This window comes from Gopherus evgoodei, chromosome 7, assembly GCF_007399415.2.
Source record: "Gopherus evgoodei ecotype Sinaloan lineage chromosome 7, rGopEvg1_v1.p, whole genome shotgun sequence".
In the NCBI taxonomy this organism is placed as follows: Eukaryota; Metazoa; Chordata; order Testudines; family Testudinidae; genus Gopherus; species Gopherus evgoodei.
The window spans coordinates 84372798-84394702 of record NC_044328.1 but is presented as its reverse complement, the minus strand read 5'-3'; the positions used below and the strand labels follow the sequence as shown (position 1 = coordinate 84394702).

General features: G+C 44.7%; 1 protein-coding gene across 9 annotated transcripts in view; it reads left to right on the top strand.

Annotated features, from left to right (window-relative positions):
• The window catches only part of DOCK3 (dedicator of cytokinesis 3), a 612097-nt gene that overhangs the window by 502588 nt on the left and 87604 nt on the right, over nucleotides 1-21905 (top strand). For all 9 annotated transcript variants that reach the window (XM_030569027.1, XM_030569026.1, XM_030569028.1 and 6 more), the window contains exons 27-33: nucleotides 1641-1739; nucleotides 9947-10041; nucleotides 12140-12215; nucleotides 12870-12970; nucleotides 13627-13685; nucleotides 17305-17453; nucleotides 20904-20989. In XM_030569027.1, coding sequence (XP_030424887.1) covers nucleotides 1641-1739; nucleotides 9947-10041; nucleotides 12140-12215; nucleotides 12870-12970; nucleotides 13627-13685; nucleotides 17305-17453; nucleotides 20904-20989 — 665 coding nt within the window. The remainder of the gene's footprint in view (nucleotides 1-1640; nucleotides 1740-9946; nucleotides 10042-12139; nucleotides 12216-12869; nucleotides 12971-13626; nucleotides 13686-17304; nucleotides 17454-20903; nucleotides 20990-21905) is intronic.

Sequence of the window (21905 nt, the reverse complement as noted above, 5' to 3'; positions counted from 1 at the left end):
TCTTGCATACGGTACAAGTGGGTTACATGCTACAGTTCTCTTTCCCTCCTACCCACCCCCTTTCCCCATCCCTCTTCAGGGACCCCTCTCACGAGCAACTCCTGATGCAGGAGGTACAATCACTCTTAGAGGCGGGGGCAGTGGAGGAAGTCTCTCGGGAACTAAGGGGGAAGGGTTTTACTCCCATTATTTTCTCATCGCAAAGGCAAAGGGGGGCCTTCGGCCCATTTTAGACCTTCGCGGGCTCAACAAGTTCTTAGTCAAGGTCCGCTTCCGCATGGTCTCCCTAGGCACTATTATCCCGTCACTCGATCTGGGGGATTGCTACACTGCCCTCGACATGAAAGATGCATACTTTCACATCACTATTCACCCTGCTCACCGGTGGTTCCTGCGGTTCACCATAAACCAGCACCATTACCAGTTTGTGGTCCTCCCGTTCGGCCTGGCGACAGCCACCCACATATCCATGAAATGCATGTCAGTAGTGGCAGCCTTTCTGCAAAAGAGGAGAATACGGATATACCCATACCTCAACGATTGGCTCCTCGTGGGTCAGTCCAAAGAGGAGGTCTGTTCCCGTGTAACAGTGGCCCTGGACGCGTTCCCCAGGCTGGGTCTTCTCGTCAACATGCCCAAGTCTTCCCTGATACCAGCGCAAAGGCTGGAGTTCATCGAGGCAGTTCTGGACTCGGTGCAGGCGTGAGCGAGCCTCCTAGCTGCCATTTCAGCATTCCACCTGAGGGAATTCGGATGCTCTGTATTTTCTAACCCCATGGTGGTGCTGTTCCTCAAGGGACTGGAGAGAGTGTTCCCTTACTCATGCCTGTCGGTTCCTCCCTGGAACCTTAATCTGGTCCTTTCCAAGCTTATGGGGCCCCCGTTCGAGCCCCTGGCCTCTTACTCTATCCTTCACCTCTCCTGGAAGGTGGCATTCCGGTGGCCATTACATTGGCAACAAGGGCACAAGCGTCCTCAACAGCTTTTCTGGCGCACATCCTGATCCAGGAGATCTGTAAAGCAGCCACCTTGTCATCAGTGCACACATTCACAGCCCACTACGCAGTCAACCAGCAGATCAGAGATGATGCAGCGGTTGGCAGGGCTGTTCCTCAGTCAATTGCTCCATGACTCCTACCCTCCTCCTATGGTAAGCTTGTGAGTCACCTAAAGTGGAATGGATGTGAACAAGCACTCGAAAAAGAAAAAACGGTTACCTAACTTTCGTAACTGTTGTTCTTTGAGATGTGTTGTTCACGTCCATTACACTTCTCACCCTCCTTCCCCTCTGTCGGAGTCTCTGGCAAGAAGGAACTGAAGGGGGGTTGGGTCAGCAAAGGTATATATGCACCAGCATAGCGGTGCCACTCTAGGGGGCTCCCCTGCCGACCTGATGGGAATCGCTAAGGAAAAAAGTTTCTGACGTCTGTACACGTGGTGTGCGCGCACCTAATGTGGAATGGACGTGAACAACACATCTCGAAGAACAACAGTTACGAAAGGTAGGTAACTGATTTTTTTCTTTCATATGCATTGATGCCATTTCAGACCCCACCTTTTATCTCCTACCTCAGGTTGAATTTTACATATAAAAAATTCTCTGATCGTCTGGACTAAATAATTCTTCATTTACTTGACAGGGAGAGTATGTGTCCTGTCTCTTGTCTCTGCTTCGTCAGATGTCAGACGCTCATTTTCAACATTTACTGGACAACTTCCAGAGCAAGGATGAGCTAAAGGTAGGACATAACTTCATGGTTTTTAGAAGCAACTATTAAATATTATCCTCAGAAATCAGATAGATGACAATGCAGGAAGTGTTTTCACTTATTCTTCTGAACATCCACATTCACTACAGATATAGTCACTATTTGTTTCATATACTTAGTTTATTATTATTATTATTAGAGAAAAGGATGGTCCAGTGGTTAGGGCACTAGCCTAGGAGTTGGGAGTCCAGGCTTCCTGTGTGACCTTGAACAAGCCACCGAAGGTTTGTTTACACTGCAAAGAAAAACCCATGGTGCCGAATCTCAGACCCTGGTTCCATTGGCTTGAGCTCACAGGACTTGGATTGCAGGGCTAAAAATAGCTGTGTAGACATTCACATGTGGGCTGGAGCTGAGGGGTAGGGTCTCAGACCTGGGCTCCAGTCCGAGCAGGAACATCAAAACTGCTATTTTTAGCCCGGTAGCCCAAGTCCTGCAAGCCCAAATCTGTTGACCCAGGCCCTGAGACTGTGCTGCAGGTTTTTTTCTGCATTGTAGACATATGCAGAATCTCATTAGTATGTCTACACTGCAGCTCGGAGGTGTGATTCCCAGTGTGGGTAGACAGACTCACACTAGCTCAACTTGAGTTAGTGGAGTGTGGATGTTGTGGCACTAGCAGTGGCTCAGGGTAGCTGCCCAAGTGCAAGCCTGCCCAACCTTTTGGGTCTGCGCTCAAGTGACTAGCCCAAGCCAGCACCGCAATTTCCACACTGCTATTTTTAATGTGCCAGCATGAATCTGTCTACCCACACTGGGAATAATACCTCTCAGCTGCAGTTAGTTATACCCATAGCACTTCCCTACCTCATGGCAGTGGTGTGAAGATAAATACATTAAAGATAGCAAGGTGTTCAGATCATATAGTAATAGTGAGCAGATAAATACCTGGGATAGATATCATTATGGTACTTTGTGGAACATAGCCTGAACTACAGACTCGTAGTCTATACAGACTAGAAAATCCAAAGTAGTTTATTCTGCAACTTATTGAAGGGCATGGAATATACATAGGAGCTCACTTAAGAAAAGGTTTGAAGTTTGTTCTTTTGTCAAAAGATAATTATATTCCAAGGCTGACTTTTGCATACAAAGCAGAGAAAAGTCAACAGCAAAGTTTTCCTCCATTTGTTGGAGTATTGGCCAGCCTAATCCACCTGGTATGCTCCGACAAGCTCCCCAAATTCCCATTGGAGAGTGGTGATCTAAATCATAGCTATTAGTGGCCAAGAGAGAGTTGCTTAGTACACAGTTTATGTACCCTCCCTGGTGGCTTCCCAACAATCATCTGCTTTGAGGTGTCCATCTCAAAGGGAGAGAAGCCTACCTTTTACCTTCACATCTTTATGAAGCATGTCTCAGTAAATGGCTCTGAAGTGCAGAATAACATCAAGAAGCAATACATAAATCTGATGGAAGTAACAGTCATACTGTCACTTTCCTTTCACAGTGTGATGACGGGATTATATACAAAATGTTTTTGTGGCTAGTGTGACAGCTCAGTAATAGAGTGAATAGTAATACCATACTGACACCATGATAGAAACCTGTTAAAACACTGAACAAACAAGGTGGAACAGGACATGAAGTGCTTTTGGAAGAGGTTGTCAACTTCCAATTATTGTATATACCAATGAAAATTTATCCTGAGAAAGGCTGGGTGGTTCAGAGAAATAGACTTTGAGATAACAGAGTCTCTTACCTCTAAGTGGCTAGGTTGAATGGAGCACAAATTCGTAGTGATCTAAGGGTACGTCTACAGTACAAAATTGATTCGAACTTATTCTATTTAATTTTCGGAAGCTATTTTATACATTCGGTGTTGTGTGTCCGCACTAAAGCGCGTGAATTCAGCGGAGTGCATCACAGTACCGAGGCTACAGTACCGAATGCGTCCACAGTACCGAATGTTGGAGCAGTGCACTGTGGGAAGCTATCCCACAGTCCCCACCGCCCATTACAATTCTGGGTTAAGCTCCCAGTGCATGATGGGACAAAAACATTCTTGCGGGTGTTTCTGGGTATGTGTCATCACTTGCTTCTCCCTCCATGAAAGCTAAGGCAGACGCCATGCTGCGAGCAGAGAGTGCAGTACAGCGCACCGTCTGTCTCCTGGTGCTATTAATCCACCTCGCATGTTCTATCATCTTTCTATGTACTCTTTTGTCTAACCATTTCCTGCCTTTTTTCGACCATCATGAACTGAGTGTACAGCTTCTGCCGCAAACTCTGCTCTCCCGATATTGCAGCTCTAGCGAGCTTCCCGCCTTTGTGAAAGCTACAGAAGACAACCATTTACCGCCTTTTATCAGCCATCTTGAACCAAAGAGCTCTCCTATGTTTCGCGCCCTTTTTCCAGGATTACCCGTGCAGGCACCATAGCAAGCATGGACCCCAGTCAGATCTCCACTGCAGTTTTGACCATTGTACTTACCTCGCTGTAGCAGGGTGGACCCCTGCTCCGGCCCTGAAAGGGTTAAAACAGCCCTGGAGAAGGGCTGGGGCTGGAGAAAGCAGCCTTTTAGGCTGGACTGATTGGGGAAGTGACAGCAGCTGGGGCCACGCCCCAAACTGAGCAACAGGCCCTTATATAAGGGCAGAGAAGCCAGGAGCCCAGACAGTCTCTCTCTGCGTTCAGACGGAGAAGGGCCTGGCTGCATAGAACTGACAAGGTACCTAGAGTAAAGCAGTGCTGGGGAAAGGCAGAGGAGCTGGGGAGCTCCTGCCTGGAAAGCCCTAGGCTGCAGCCTAGAGTTAGGCCAGGAGGTACTGGGGTTGCAGGGTGCAGCCCAGGGATAGGCCAAGGCAGCAGGTCCAAACCCCTTTGCTGATGATGAGTGGCTGATACTGCAGTCTGCCCCAGGGCGTGGGGCTAGACAATGACTGGCAGTGGCCTACACTGAGGCAAAATGGGGATAGAGGGTGGGGGGTTCCCAGGGAGGGGAAACCCCTAAGGAAAAGGGGTTGCTGCCAGGGGGCAGAACCCCACGTAAAAGGGGCACCGGGGTCCAGGGAGGGACATGGGTCCTGTAGCAGGAAACAAGGCGAATCACTGGCCTGCAGAAGGCGCTCCGAGTTGGAATTTGAGCTAATTCCCAGGACGACCAGTAGGAGGCGCTGCAGGGGTGAGTCCGCTCGTTTACACTTGCGCATTATCCAGCAGTATGTGCAGTACCTGCAAAACCGGGCGAGAAAGAGACAACAGCATGATTACTATACTGATGAGGACATGGACACAGACGTTCCTAGAAGCACCGCATGTGGCAGTTGGGAGATCATGGTGGCATTGGGCCAGGTTCATACCGTGGAACGCCAATTCTGGGCCCGGGACCGCAGACTAGTGGGACCGCATAGTGTTGCAGGTCTGGGATGATTCACAGTGGCTGCAAAACTTTCGTATGCGTAGGGCCACTTTCATGGAACTTTGTGTCTTGCTGTCCTGTGCCCTGAAGCACAGATACCAAAATGAGAGCAGCCCTCACAGTTGAGAAGCGAGTGGCCATTGCACTGTGGAAGCTTGCAACGCCCAACAGCTACTGGTCAGTCAGGAATCAGTTTGGAATGGGTGAATCTACTGTAGGGGCTGCTGTGCTGCAAGTAGCCAGTGCAATCATTGACCAGCTGCTATCAAGGGTAGTGACTTTGGGAAATGTGCAGACCATTGTGGAAGGCTTTAATGCGCTGGGGTTCCCTAACTGGGGTGATAGTCGGAACGCATATCCCTATCTTGGCCCCGTCACACCAGGAGGGCCAGTATGTAAACCGCAAGGGGTACTTTTCCATGTTGCTGCAAGCACTCGTGGATCACAAGGGACTGACATCAACATGGGATGGCCGGGAAAGGTGCATGACCCTCGCATCTTCAGGAACTCTGTTTGAACAGCTACAGGAAGGGATGTATTTCCCAGACCAGAAGATTAATGTTGGGGATGTTGAAATGCCTATAGTTATCCTCGGGGACCCAGCCTACCCCTTAATGCCATGGCTCATGATGCCGCACACAGGCACCCTGGACAGTAGTAAGGAGCAGTTCAACTATAGGCTGAGCAAGTGCAGAATGGTGGTAGAATGTGCTTTTGGACGTTTGAAAGCATGCTGGCGCAGTTACTGACTCGATTAGATCTCAGCACAATCAATATTCCAGTTGTAATTGCTGCTTGTTTTGTGCTCCATAGTATCTGTGAGAGTAAGGGGGAGACGTTTATGGTGGGGTGGGAGGTTGAGGCAACTCGCGTGTTGGCCAATTTCGCACAGCCAGACAACAAGGTGATTAGAAGAGCGCAGCAGAGCGTGCTGCGCATCAGAGAAGCTTTGAAAGCCAGTTTCATGACTGGCCAGGGTACAGTGTGACAGTTGTGTTTGTTTCTCTTGAAGTTACTCACCCCCTATATATATGAAAGGAAATAAATAAAGTCAAAATTGTTTAAAAACTGTTCTTTATTATTTGTTGCACAACACACTGAGAGAAATCAGAAGGTAGACCGGGGGAGGGGGGATGAGGGGGAGGAGTATTGGGTTGGGGAGTGGAGGAGGAGGGAAGGACAAGTCTAGAAATCAAATCAAAAGTTCGCATATGCTAGCTTTCTGCTGCTTGGGCAATCTTCTGGGATTGAGTGTATGGGTCCCCACAGCCTCCCCGCTTGGGTTCTTGGGTGTCTAGGTGAGGAGGCTATGGAACTTGGGGAGGAGGGAGGGCGGTTATACAGGGGCTGCAGTGGCAATCTGTGGTCTTGCTGCCTTTCCTGCATTAGATCCACCATACAGCGGAGCATGTCAGTTTTCTCACCCATGAACTTGACCATAGCGTCCTGCCTGCTCTCATCACACACATTCCTCCTCTCTTTGTGTTCCTATAATGCTTTATGGGACTCCACAATTGTTTGCCTCCACGCATTCTGTGGGCTCTATCAGTGCGGGAGGACTGCATGAACTTGGCGAACATGTCATCCCGAGTTCGTTTTGTCCGCATTCTAATTTGGACCAGCAACTGGGACGAAGTAGATAAGGGCCGTGTTGAAACATGTGCACCGGTGGGAGAAGAAAAAGGGAGGATAGTATTTTAAAAGATACATTTCAGAGAGCAAAGGGGACACTCCTTCTCAGTGAAACAGGCAATTCATAGTACACAGCACATGTTCTTTCTGTACAAGTTAGCATTTTGCCTCTTATACTGAAGTGCCTTCCACTTTGGTGTGAGTAAGCCATCACACACGGCCGGGCAACAGAATTCAGCTTGCAGGCAGCCTAGGGGCATGCAAGGTTCTGCTTCTTCTACATTCATTTCAATGCTTTCAAACTGCCGGGCCCCCTTTCCCATAGCAAGCAATGCCTGGTGGGTCTGCCATATAAAAGGAGGGCCTGTGGGCTCTCTGGGATGATCACTTCACACAACACACACACACCCCGCACCCACCGCATGACTCCGATGAGGCTCTGAGCAGGGATGACTCTAAACTAAACGTGAACAGCCCAGCGTGGCTAGGTTCCCCTGCCCCCCACCGCATGGCTTCGACCAGGCTCTCACTCACCAGAATTACCTTCTCCAGGGTCATGGTCCATGAGCCCACCTTGGGAGTGGAGGGAGGCTGTTGGCTTCAGTGTTAAGGATAGTTCCTGACTAGCGGGGGAAACGGATTCCCTACTTGCCGCCTGTGCACTATTCTCCTCCTCCAATGACTCTTCCTCATTCCGTGCAACTCCCCCTTGCAGGTGTCCACGGACAGTGGTGGGGTAGTGGTGGTGTCACCCCTCATAAATGCATGCAGCTCACGGTAGAAGCAGAATGTATGGGGATGTGACCCAGAGTGCCTGTCCGCCTCCCTGGCTTTTTGGTATGCTTGCTTGAGCTCCTTGATTTTTGTACACTGCTTTGTGTCCCTGGAGTAGCCTCTTTCCGTCATGGCCCTGGAGACTTTAGTGTACGTATTTGCATTCCTTTTTTTGGAATATAGTTCTGCCATAACAGGTTCATCTCCCCAACATGCAATGAGATCCAGTACCTCCCATTCGGACCATGCTGGAGCTTGTCTGAAAATCTGGGACTGCGTGATCTCTTGTGAAGGTCGACTCTGCATGGTCATCTGTGATGGTGGACTGTGCTGATGGTGACCAAACAGGAAATGAAATTCAAAAGTTCCCGGGGCTTTTCCTGCCCCCCTGGCTAGTGCATCAGAGTTGAGAGTGTTGTCCAGAGCGGTCACAAGGGAACATTCTGGGATAGCTCCTGGAAGCCAATAACGTTGAATTGCATCCACAATACCTTTAACCCAGGGTTGCGATCTCAATTTTAAGCGCTATTCCACTTGCCGAGGTGGAGTACAGAAATCGGATTAAAGAGCTCTTTAAATAAAAAAAAACAGTTTGGTCGTGTGGACAGAATCTTTTTTTTTCGAATTAACTTGGTTAATTCTGAAATAACCGACTAGTGTAGACCAGGCCTAAAGTTAACTTTTGATGACTTCTTCAGTAGTCCACATGATAAGAGTTGGCACTCTCATACTGAGTCTTAAGTAGACATGGAATATACATAGGAATAGAGCTTGTTGGAAATTTTTGAGGGATTTTTTAACAGAAAATGTTGGTTTCATCATAACTGAAATGTTTCTGAAAAAGTTGTCAATTTTAATCAAATTTCAAAACAAACAAATATTTCAGATTTTCAAATTTTTGCTTTGGGATTTGAATTTTTGCTTTGAAATTTCAAAATTTCATTTTGAATTCTATTTTATTTGTACCTGTTTTTATTGTTACATTATTTTTACATTATTTTATGTTAGTAGCATTGCACATTATGCACTGTAGCTACTGACTCATAATATATAATAGTTTAAATATTCTATTTTTAATATATATTTTATTTTTTAAAACATTAAGGGCAGCTATTAATATGTTTCAGTCAGTACTAAGAAGCAGCTGCTTTTAATGATATTTACTACATCTACATGTCATGAAATAATATTAAGTATAATAAAAATTTTAAAAAATCAAATCAAATTTGAAACAAAGTTTTGAAATTCCAGAACAAAAAACAAGCTTCCAAAACAAAACTGAGAAATCCAAAATGAAATTTCAAAATTAATCTCTTCGAAAACTGCATTGGGGAGGGCGAGGGGGGAAGAATTTTAGGTAATTAGGAAATTTCAAAAATATTTGTTTTCTACCTGAATCAGAAGAAAGGAATTTTGAAATTTCCCATAAACCAAAAAGTCAAAGTTTTGACCAGCTATATTGAGGAGTTCACTTAATAAAAGTTTTGAAGTTGTTCTCACCTGACATCACAAATACCACTATCATAGCTGGCAACCTTCTTGATAGTCTCAGTAAAAAGACCTGTGATTAAATTGGCTATGGAGATAGAGATGGAACTATGTTGTTGTAACAATAATAATGTATACCCCTTTTATGGGTTGAGAGGATTACTATCACTGTTATATAAAAGTGAAAATTGAGGCAGATAGTGACTTGCTAAGTGATTTGTTCAGAGTCAAAAGGTAAGTCATTGGCAGAGCCAGGATTTGATCTCAGGAGTTTTTCCTCGATCCTTTGCTCAGAACTACATCACAGACACAGATAGTCAGTCAGTCAGTCAGTCAGTCTCTCTCTCTCTCTCTCTCTCTCTCTCTCTCTCTCTCTCTCTCTCTCTCTCTCTCTCTCTCTCTCTCTCTCTCTCTCTCTCTCTCTCTCTCTCTGAAGTGGTCCTTTTGGAAACAGACATCTGGGTGGGATGCCTTTAGCAAGTCCTTTCTTCATCATAAATGGGATGTTATATTATCATATTACATAACCTATAAAAGAATTTTTTCTATTTTATGACAGGGGTGCCTAGAACCATGAAAACATACCCTTTTTAATATAAATTAAATAAATAACAATTCCTCCAAAAGGCACACTGGGAACTCAGACCAGAATTCTGCATGACACTATTGAAATGTCATATGGAATAAAGTAAAATTAAGGTCTGCATTGTAAGCTTTAAAATACAGGAGAATGCACCTGCTGAAAAAACTGTATCTGCCTCATTCCCATATATACTGCTTCCATGTTCTGAGCTATGTACAGTAGTGACACAGGGATCAAGCAAGGGAAACATAATTAGCTTAATTGTCTTGGCTGTGGCTAGGAAAGTACATTTGCCTACAGCTGCCACTGCTTATTATTCTCCTCTTTCTGTGTATTAGGAGTTCCTGCTGAAGATTTTCTGTGTGTTTCGAAACCTGATGAAGATGAGTGTCTTTCCTCGGGACTGGATGGTGATGAGGTTGCTCACCAGCAAGTGAGTGAAGACATGTTTAAAACACTGAACGTTTGTATAAAAACGCTGTGGGTGCTCTAGTCCCAGAGAAACAGTGTGTTTTAGTGGACTGAGGGATGGGACTCTAGGCAGGAACTCCTCCTGAGTACTAATCCTGGTTCTGCAAAATTACTTAAGATATCAGGGCCAAATTAGGGCTTCTGTGAATGAATGAGTTTTACATGCTACCAGTGGGCATGCATACTATATAGTTAATACTATAAACTTCTTTTTTTTCCCACAAAAACCAAGTGCAAATAGGCTTCCTGTATGTAAATTCTATCATTTATGCACACAAGTGATAGTGAGCTAAAATGATTTGCCCAAAGTTGGTCACGTACGGAGTATATTTACCCCTTTGTACATCTGCCCCTTTGTCTGTTTTCCCATCTGTAAAGTTTAGGTAATTGCTTTGCTTAGGTCCATTGCTTTGAAGACAGGCAACACTCTTTAAGTGTCAAGTAGAACTAGATACCAATTCCAGTTATCTATGACTGTATCCACAAGTACCCCTGAAATCCTTCCCTGACCGAGGGAGGCATGATTTCCTCTTGCCATGTGATAGATGCACTTCATCAATAGTCTGAGTTGCAAAGAGTGACAGCCAAAAAGACTGGCTCTGCCATTTCAGCCAAGTTACTGAAGTGGAAGGAGCTTCTAAGGAATACATAGCTCTTGGATATATAGTGCTCATAGTCTTAATTTTCCCTTTACCTACATTGTTACCTTTCTGTCATCATTGTGTCTCAATTTCAAAAACAGCAACAAAACTCACCAAGGAGTTTTCTCACAGTCTGTGCCTGGTGCACTACCTTGGGCTACTGCTTGGCAGTGCCAGCATCCCTACTGGCTCTAAAACTGCTCTTTGGGTGAAAGACCAGAGCAACTCAGCTTAGATCAGTGGTGGACTCAATTTTTTTGAGAAAAGGAGGGGCAGACCACAGTCCTTAAACCAGATGACAGAGTATCAGATTGAAATCATTTTTTGATTATGCAGTTGTCATTTGGGCTTGCATTTATTTAGTTTTGTTTTTTATTTTTGCCTTGTCAAGCTTTTTCTGTTGTTTTAGGAGGTAGCAGCAGCAGGCTGAGAGCCAGGATTATACCCAGAGGCTGGGATTACCTACTAGTGTCTCATTTTATTAGCTAACCTAACTGTAGCATCACAGTTGATTAACTGAAGTACTGGAGGGGTCCATATTGCAAAATGATGTCATAGACCTCTTCCTGAAGGCTGATTGGTCAGCTGAAGTGTTGTATGTTCTCTGAGTTCACAGTGCTAATGGGAAGTGAAAGAAGTGGCTTTAGATGTTGTAGAGCCCCAGATTACATGCTGTACTGTAGAAAAAGAGAAATCCATATAAAGTAAAAAGACCTGGTTACCTAGATAGCCTGATCCTGCTGGCGCTGCTTAGCTGGAAATCTCTTCAGGTTGAAATAAGGTGCATTTATCAATGTCACTGAAAGTATCGCACGAATGAGATGCTGAGCTTTAGCCTATTACTTTTTTATACCAAAGCAAATTAGACTTTGTTAATTCTTGCATGTTGTTACATGATTTATTCCCATTTAATTAAAGGCTTTTATACACTTACAAAAAAAATTAAGTTTCCCAGTGAACCCAGAGCTTGCAAAATATTACCAAAATGTACAGAGGAGATCAATTTACAGCGAAGTCCAAAAACTGTAGAGGATTGTGCCTCCCTGAAAAGTTCTCCCTTTTTTGTTAAAGAAATGCACAGAAACAAACATAAATAAGTTATGTTTGTCCCTTTATTTATTAACTGTAGTACTGGACTTTTGAAAATAAACTCAAGAATTACAAAGATACTCTTCCGTTTCCAAAATCTACAATATTTTAGGAAAACATATTTGTGAATTCTGCCTTACATTATTTAATATGAAGTCTTGGTTTAAAGAAAACAGTGACCTTTATGGTGATATCTAGAAATGACTGCATAAAGAGTGCCAAAATGCATTTTGAAATATAACAGAAATCACCAGTGCTCAGAGCTATTCAAAGACTCTTTGAATGTGATTTGTACTGCAGATTGAAAAGGATCTTTTTTTTTAATTATAGTATCATAGTTACGACAGTCCAGTACCTGTCCTCTGCCCTGCACAAGAACTTCACAGAAACAGACTTTGATTTTAAGGTAAAGTTTGAAATCGGGAAAATTTCATGACATCCTTTAAAACTAGCAGCAATGCAGGAACAGCAGTTACTCTATGTTAATGGATTATGTTCACTATGTTTGTTAGCTCAGAAAATAAACTAGCTGATACAGACAGTCATCAAACTCTGCTGAGGCTTTGACTGAACTGGGAAATCCTGAAAGAGCAAAAGCATTATGAATTCTAATGGTTTGAAAAGTGAGACCGCTTGCATTGGCTAAAGGCAAGAATGTATAGTGTCTAATGTAATTCAAAGCACACTCTATGGTGTGGTTTAGGGTATGAAAAAGTGTTCACTAGGACTATTTAAAACTACCAAACTCATTTCACTTTTGGCCCAAGGCAGAGTTTAATTCAGGTGTCAAGAAGTAAAAGGCCTATGTTTGAAACCCCAGCACTCCCTTGTTGCTGGGTTCTTTTGTCATTTCCTCTAGTGTTTGTATAATTCCTGGCACTGATTTAACTTATTTTATTATTACATCTGGTTTATTTAGACATAATTATCTACTTTCCTCTGATTTAAGGTGGAACAACCTGATGCCTTCTGCAAAATGTATGCATGGCATGTATGTTTGTGTTCAGAACTTGTTCTGCCTTTGGACTATCATGTATTTAATTTCCTTCCTGTTTTCTAGGTGTGGAACTCCTATTTCAGCTTGGCAGTTCTGTTTATAAACCAGCCAAGCCTGCAGCTAGAAACTGTCACTTCAGCTAAGAGAAAGAAGATTCTGGACAAGTAAGAATCTGATCTCCTTGCCTCTGAAACTCTGATTTTTTCCGTCACCTCAAAAGTAGGACAGAAGTTTTTATCACAAACTCCCATACATTACAGGCGTGGGAGGAATCGCCCCAGAAAAATCATAAGTAGAGACAGGGCCGGCGCTTCCATTGAGGCAAACTAGGCAATCGCCTAGGGCGCCAGGATTTTAGGGGGGTGGCATTTTGCCGGGGGTGGGCAGCAGGCGGCTCCGGTGGACCTGCTGCAGTCGTGCCTGTGGAGGGTCCATTGGTCCGCGGCTCCGGTGGAGCTGCCGCAGCCATGCCTGCAGACGGTCCACTGGTCCCACGCGGCTCTGGTGGACCTCCCACAGGCACGGCTGCGGCAGCTCCACCAGAGCCGCGGACCAATGGACCTTCCGCAGAAATGGCTGCGGCAGGTCCACCAGAGCCGCGGGAGCGGCGTGCAGGTCGGCGAAATGGCCGTGCTCCTAGGGCGTGAAAAACTCTAGCGCCAGTCCTGAGTAGAGATCATAGGACAACTCTTCAACAATTAGATAAATTCCTTGATGTTCTTAAAAAAGTATAACCTTTATTTGAATATTAATTGCATTAGATCACCGACTTGCTGTATTTTGTCCCATTAAGGGGTTGTGTCTATGCCATCTCTTTCAGATATGGTGACATGCGAGTGATGATGGCATATGAGTTATTCAGCATGTGGCAGAACCTGGGTATGTCTCTCTGTCTCCTGTTCTGCTCCTAATCACCAAAATTAAAGTTGTCTAAGAATTGCATTATTAATATTCAGCTTTAGTGATGTAAAACCACAGAGCTCATGCTGGGTTTTGTAGTTCTTCAGGAATTTTTAATTAAAAAAAATGACTTTCTGCATAGCTCCATGGTGATATTTTTCTCTTTTGAAATAACTCATGTCTATGAATTTGAATACTTTACTCTCAAATCTTGTAATGACTGGTTTCAACAGATTTTCTTTGGTATTCCCAGATGATGTACTGCATTAACATTTGGAAAGCCCTGCTATTGTGCTGCAATCTAATCTGGTATTAGAGATACGCTTGCACACTCTTGACTTTAATCTGGTCTATGTTGGCATAGCTGAAACTAAACCTTTACAGCTGTGTCCAATTTCATCCATTTGGAAATGGTACAACAGAACAAGTCAGAGTGATACAGAATTCTAAAAGTGAACAGTCAGCGATCATGTATAGACATGACATGCAGTAAAGTGCATATTTATGATTGCTGTATTAATGTGTCTAATAAGCGTGATAACAAATTCTGTTACTGGTTAAAAAAAACAAAAGTTTGCCCACAATTATGCAATATTTTTTACACCAGTTGTAATAGACTTACCTTTCTGTAAGTTATTTGAATTTGTACCACATGATATTTTGATTAAGACACTGGAAAGCTACTAAATCAACACAGCATATATTGAATGTACTAAAACTAGCTAACTGATAGCTCACAAAATGTGATTGTAAATGGGAAATTATAATCAAGCAAGTGTGTTCTTAGTGGAGCCCCGCAGGGATCTTTATTGGCCCTATGCTATTTAACATATTTATCTGTCTGGGAAGAGTACATACAATCATTCCTGGTAAAGTTTGTAGATGACACAAAGATTGGGTGAGTAGTAAATAATGAAGAGGATAAGTCACTGCTACAGAATGACCTGGATCACTTGGTAAACTGGGCGCAAGCAACAAATAAGCTTTCAGTGTGGCTACATATAAAATCCCACATCTAGGAACCAAGAATGTAGGCCTTACTTTTAGGATGTGGGGGGATTCTGTCCTTGCAAGCAGTGACTCCAAAAAGGACTTGGGGGTCATGGTGGATAATCAGCTGAACAAGATCTCCCAGAGTAAAGCTATGGCCAAAAGCACTAATGTGTTTCTTGATTATAAAAAAAACAGGGAATGTTGAATAGGAGTAGAGGGGTTATTTTTCCTCTATATTTGGCACAGGTGCAACTGCTACTGGAATATAGTGCCCACTTCTGGTTTCCAAAATTCATGAAAGACATTGATATTAGAAAGGATTCAGAAAAGAGCCACAAAAATGATGAGAGAATTGAAAACATACCATATAGTGAAGGACCCAAGGAGCTCAATCTGTTAGCTTAACAAAGACAATATTAAGGGGTGACTTGGTCTCAGTCTATAAGAATCTGTATATGGAACAGGTAACAGAAGGCTCTTCAATCTGGCAGACAAAGATATAGCAAAATCTAATGGCTGGAAATTGCAGCTAGACAAATTCACCCTAGAAATAAGGCGTACATTTTTAACGGTGAGGGTAGTTACCCTTTGGAACAACTTACCAAGGGCTGTGGTGGATTCTCCGTCACTGCCAATTTTAAAATCAAGATTGGATGTTTTTCTAAATGATATGGTCTAGTTCAAACAGGAATTAATTCAGGGAAATCCTATGGCCTGTGTTATACATGAGGTTAGATTAGATGATAACTATGATCCCTTCTGGCCTTCAGGGGTGGCAGGTTTGTATAATTTTTGGTGGTGCCCAGAATGGGTTCAAGTTCCCCCCCCCCCACACACACACACACACACCTGCCTAAGGCTCTGAGATGGAGTTTGGGTGCTAGGTGCAGGCTCTGGGCTGGGGCAGGAGGTTGGGGTGCAGGAGGGGGTTTGGATTGCAGGCTCTAGGAGAGAATTTGGGTACGGGATGGGTGCAGGCTCTGGGAAGGAGTTTGGGTTCTGGATACGAGCTTTGGGCTTGGACAGTGGGTTGGGGTACAGAAGAGGGAGCGGGAGGGGGTGTTGGGGTCCTGAACATTTGGTGGAGCCGGGCCCGCCGGGCCCTGAATTTGCTGGAACCCAGGCACTAGGGGCCCATACAACTCGCCACTCCTGCTGTCATAATCTACAAAATTATGAATTGTGCTTATTTCTGATCTAAATAACATCTTCTGGTTGAAGTGAGCTGGGATGCAGTGTAGCATCTTATGGCATGTGCCACATCACATTGGCAGGGAATGTATCACATTGACTCCACTGTATTAGTTATGTTAGAAACACATTTTGCTTCCTAAAAAGAACAGGAGTACTTGTGGCACCTTAGAGACTAACAAATTTATTTCAGCATGAGCTTTCATGAGCTACAGCTCACTTCTTCGGGTGCACAGAATGGAACACACAGACAGGAGATATTTATACATACAGAGAACATAAAAAGATTTGTTAATCTCTAAGGTGCCACAAGTACTCCTGTTCTTTTTGCGGATACAGACTAACACGGCTGCTACTCTGAAACTTTGCTTCTCATTATTTGTCTGAAAAGCAGATAGCAATATTCATGAAATTGTTTACAGGCTTAAACAAATGTCACATGCAGCTTAAAAGACAAAATCCAGTATTTCTAAATTGTAATCATCCAGATCATGATTCTGAGGAATAGACCAAACTGTCTGCTTTATGTTTCACATACACAATGACAGAAAAGAAATAAGAGTTTTAATATTGCAGAGTTAATAACATATGCTCTATCTCTTTAAATCAAAATAATTCCTTTCTGCTTTTCCTGATTTATTTATTTCTCTCTTCCTACCCCTGCCTTTTTGCAGTTGTGGGACCACCTAAGAGGCTGATTAATTTACTAGAGGAAAACCTCCAATATGTATGTGTATGTTAATCTGAAGGATAATTTTGGGGAGAAATGATATCTCAAAACAATATTGCCCTATCAGTGGGGGGGGGTTTTCCGATAATTTTGTTTTATTTACTAAAGTTTCACAGTGGAAGCACACTATAAAAGTGATTGCTAACAATGCTGTATATTCCTGCTACTTAGAGGTGACACTGTTTGGTTCGAAGTCAAGGTTCTTATCCATTCGATTGCAAATTTCACACCACTGAAGTTAAGGAACTCTAAAAAGTCTAAAGGACCTGTAGCTGATCCATTAAATACTATTGCCACAGTTCCTTTGAAAAAGCCCTTTCTTCTTAGGAGCCCGAGCCCCCAAAACAGCAGTGGAATCTCTCAGTCTTCTCTGGCAGAATGAATGTGTGCTAGCACGTAAAGGTGGAGCAGCTATTGAATGAGTTTCCCTGTAGGATCTGCAGTTTCTGCTAAATGTAAAGATTAATTAATGTAAAGATAACCAGGCAGACTTCACCATGGAAAATGGAAAACTTAAAGTAGGATTGATTTGATAATTTTTGGAGAAAGAACCTGTTTGCTTCTTTAGGCTTAATTCAGGGACAGGTTGCATGTTCTTTACCAAAGTGTCTCACCTTCTTCTCAGCAAGAAAGGATGAAAAAAAGAAGGCTTTCATTAAATGTAACTTGCTTTGTGTTGCCCAGGTGAACATAAAATTCACTTTATCCCGGGAATGATTGGCCCCTTTCTTGGTGTCACACTGGTCCCACAGACAGAGGTCCGCAACATCATGATCCCCATCTTTCATGACATGATGGACTGGGAGCAGAGGAAAAATGGCAACTTCAAACAGGTGAAATGGTTTTCCAGGTTCTTGCTATATCCTCTGTGTTGTTCTTCCCTTCTGCAACACTGTACTAGAAGTACTGCTAGTTTGTTTCTGAATGTGAGGGAGCTGTTGATGTGGATGGATAGATAGATCGATCTTAATTAAAAAGTAACATCCTTTACAACACTGCTACCAAAGTCCCACCATTATATGAACATTTGTGTAAGGCATTTTCCAAGTAGCCATTTCTCCTATTAATACAGAACACAGTGTTGCACTCACTGCACAGGGAGCAAGGGAAAGTGGATTTTCCTTTGCCAGCTGGGCCCTATTTGCAGAGCAAACAGACAGCAAATTGCATGGCCGCAAGGACTTCCACACCACCCTGAAAACCCTTGGTCTCTCTACGTCCCAGCCTCGGCATGTAAGCGGTTCAAACCACAGTAGCTGCAGGGCCAGGGGAGCCAGCCTCGGCAGGACCAGCCCCATAAATGAGCCAAGGGCTACAAGTGCTGCCTGAGCCACCTACCTCCACCCTCTGCCCTGTCAGGCTTGACCCGTAATAAGCAGGGGGCCAAATGGTCATTTTGAGGATGCACCTGAGGGCAACCTACCAGACTATTCCCCAGATCCATCTTTCCCAGTGTTCTCCTACTGCCTTTCCCTCTTCCTGCCTGGACGACTATAATCTCGGACATGAGGGTCCTCAGCACTGTGGAACAGAGTTATACCCTCCAATTCCTTTCTACCCCCCTGTTCCCACCCGCCTTCCCCGTCCCTCTTCAGAGATCTCTCTCATGAGAGTCTTCTCACGCAGGAGGTAAAGGGGTTGCTACAACTGGATGTGGTGGAAGAAGTTCCTCTCGAGCACAGGAACAAGGGGTTCTGTTCCCGGTACTTTTTAATCCCAAAGGGAGAGGGTGGTCTTTGGCCCATCTTGGACCTGTGAGACTTCAACAGATACTTAAAGAAGCTAAAGCTCCGCATGGTCTCTCTAGCTTCTATTATCCCCTCCCTGGATCCAGGAGACTGGTATGCCGCCCTTGACTTGAAGGACGCATACTTCCATATTGCGATCTTTCAAGGACACAGATGCATCCTCCAGTTTACGGTGAGGCCCCACCACTACAAGTTTGTGGTCCTCCTGTTCAGCCTGGCAGCGGCACCGAGGGAGTTCACCAAGTGCATGTTGGTGGTGGCAGCTTTCCTCAGGCACCGAGGTATCCACATCTACCCATACCTCGATGACTGGCTTGTCAAGGGCAGCTCCAGGTCTCAAGTCCAAAGGGATGTTGCGGTGTTTCACTATGTGCCCTCTCTGGGCCTACTAGTAAAAGACAAAAAGTCAGTGTTAGTGCCAGTGCAGAGGATAGAGTTCATCAGAGCAGTCCTCAACTCAACCTGCACCAGGGTGTTCCTGCAACTGGAAAGGCTCCATGCACTGACAAACCTCATCACAGAAATCTCGGCATTCCCTCTGACTACAGCCAAGGTCTGTCTGCTCCTGCTGGGCCACATGGCAGCGTGCACTTACATGGTCCACCATGACAGGCTCTGGATGCGGCCCCTGCAACAGTGGCTGGCGATGGTCTATTCCCAGTCCCGAGACCCCCGGAAAAGATCATTGCTCTTCCCCAGACAATTCTTACCTCGCTGAGGTGATGGACCAACCACAGAACAGTCCTGGAAGGCGTTCTGTTCGACAACCCCCCCTGACTCCATCAAATTGGTGTCAGATGCCTCGGACCTTAGCGGGGGGGCACATATCGGTGTCCTCCAGGCTCAGGATGTGGTCCCCGGATGAAGCACGCTTACACATAAACATCAAAGAGCTCTGAGCAGTCCGGCTGACATGCGGAGTCTTGCCCCACCTGTCGAGCAAATTGATACGAGTCCTGACAGACAACACAGCCTCAATGTTCTACATCAACAGACAAGGGGGACTGTGCTCATCAGCTCTCTGTGAGGAGGCCCTCTGTCTATGGCACTTCTGCATCAGCCATGAGATCCACCCAGAAGCTTGTTACCTTCCCAGCATCAGAATTATGCCGGCGGACCAGCTCAGCAGGGCTTCTCCCCTCAACACAAGTGGTCACTCCATCCAGAGGTAGCCTACATGATCTTACAAAGGTGGGGAACTCCCCAAGTGGACCTGTTCACTACCAGATAGAACAGGAAATGCCACTGGTTTTTTTTCTCGTCAAGGTCTGAGCAGTGGCTCCCTCTCAGACGCCTTCCTCCTGTCATGGTCAGGGAGCCTGCCCCTACATGTTCCCTACGATTCCGCTCATCAGCAGGGCCCTGGCAAAGATCAAGAGAGATAAGGCACAGGTCATCATGATTGCCCTGACGTGGCCTCGCCAGCACTGGATCAGCATGCTCACGAGCCTGTCAGTGGCCCCTCCCTGGCCCAGCCGAACCAACCGGACCTGCTGTCACAGGACCACGGTCAACTCCTGTGCCCCAACCTCATGTTCCTCCACCTCTCAGTATGGATGCTGCATGACTGAACCCGGAGAAGCAGACCTGTTCAGAAGGAGTCCAACAGGTCCTCCTGAAAGAAAGAAGCTCTCAACTAGACTGACTTACCTGGATGAGGGGTTCCGCCGCCGCTGATTGTCAGAGCCCACTCAGTGAGAGCGCAGGCATCTTTGTCGGCCTTCCTGGTGCACATCGCTATCCAGGACATCTGTAGAGCCGCAACGTGGTCCTCTGTTCACACATTTGCCACTACTTGTGCCATCACTCAGCAGGCCAGGGAAGACACTGTTTTGACAGAGCTGTGTTGTAATCTACATGTCAGTGAACTTCCACCCACCTCCAAGGGTACTGCTTGGGAATCACCTAATATGGAATGGTGATGAACAAGCACTCACAGAAAAGGTAACTGTCTTTTCTTCTTTAACTGGTGTTCTTCGAGATGTGTTGCTCATGTCTATTCCATGACCCACCCTCCTTCCCCACTGTCGGAGTTTCTGGCAAGAAGGAACTGTCTTTTACGAAAGGTAGGTAACCATTTTTTCCCCCTCTTACTGACAGGTAGGACAGGGTAAGATTCTACTTGATACATTCGTTTTTAGAAAATCCACATCTAGGTATTGATAAAAACAAAGGAAGTGGATGACAAGGACTCCGGTAAGAAACAAAAAAGCCTCTCTCCACAGGGAAGCCCATTTTACCTCTCTGCTCAGCCAGAGGATAATTGAACTCTGAGGTCCACCTCTTCCACTGACCCATATGAGGCCAGTTGTTTCACTGAATCCACTGAGCCATTGTTTTGTAGATTTGAATGGGGTCTGTTTTATTACAGATGCTTTTTTATATCAGAGCAGAAATCATCCATCCATAAAATCAGACAACTTGCAGAGTGTAAGAAATTATCCATGAAACACAATCTCAGCCTTCTTGATGTTTGAAATTTACCTTCTCTGCAAACACAGTTAATTTCTAACCCCTCATTTCTCCCTGATCCAGGTGGAAGCTGAATTGATTGATAAGCTGGACAGCTTGGTATCAGAAGGAAAAGGAGATGAGAACTACAGGGAGCTCTTCAGTCTACTGTAAGCAATGCCAGTCTCCCTTCATCTTGCATGTTACAAAGTCACCTTAGAAGACTTGGTGAAATTTCAATGTAATGATCAATTGTAAAATATCAGCAATGGAAGTGGCCTCCCTCAGAACACAGTAATGTAAGGGACTTTTGGCAGGTTATTGTGACATGGGCCACAAATCAGAGAGAGCTATGAAAAAGCTTGCCATCCCTTTTACACTGACAAGAATATAAAAAAATTTTTTTGTATCTTTCATGCAATAAAATCTAGTATCGATGCTGCATAGGTTACAGTATCCAGTGTGCCATGTGGTTTCTACGTTCCTATCACAGACACACTAGATGTGCCAGTGCTCAGCTTTGTGACATCACTGTATGACATCATAGTCTTCAGACTGCTCAGAGAGCCAGCTAAACCATAAAGCAGTTCAAACCAGTTTTGGGGCATCTAGGATTTCCCTCCATTTTCTCCCTTTGCTTACCTTGCTCTTGAAGGTCATACATTAATTGAAAGTTGGAAACTGCTCCTTCCAAAGCCTGTAAGTTCACAGCATTTCCAGTCCCTTCCAACCCAAGAAACAATAATGATAGTAGGCGGCTAACCTGAAATCTCAAGATCTGACCCTCCCACATCGTTAGTTCTAGGGTGCTGAGCTGTATGTCCAAGTCTGATTTTCAAATGCCTCCCTTGTTGGATGCTGATCTTGGTTTGAAGGCATATATTGTGACTCACTCTGATCTCCACTGAGTTAAATCTTGACTCTTTAATTGATCCAGTGGTCCCTCTGAGATCAGTAACGGAATACAGGGCAAATTTTCAAAAGGATCTCAATCCAGTCTCCATTTATATGCATGCAGCTTGTTGTATGCAAACATGTACATGCATTGTTGGTGCACCAACACCTCTGGATGGAAATTATAGAATT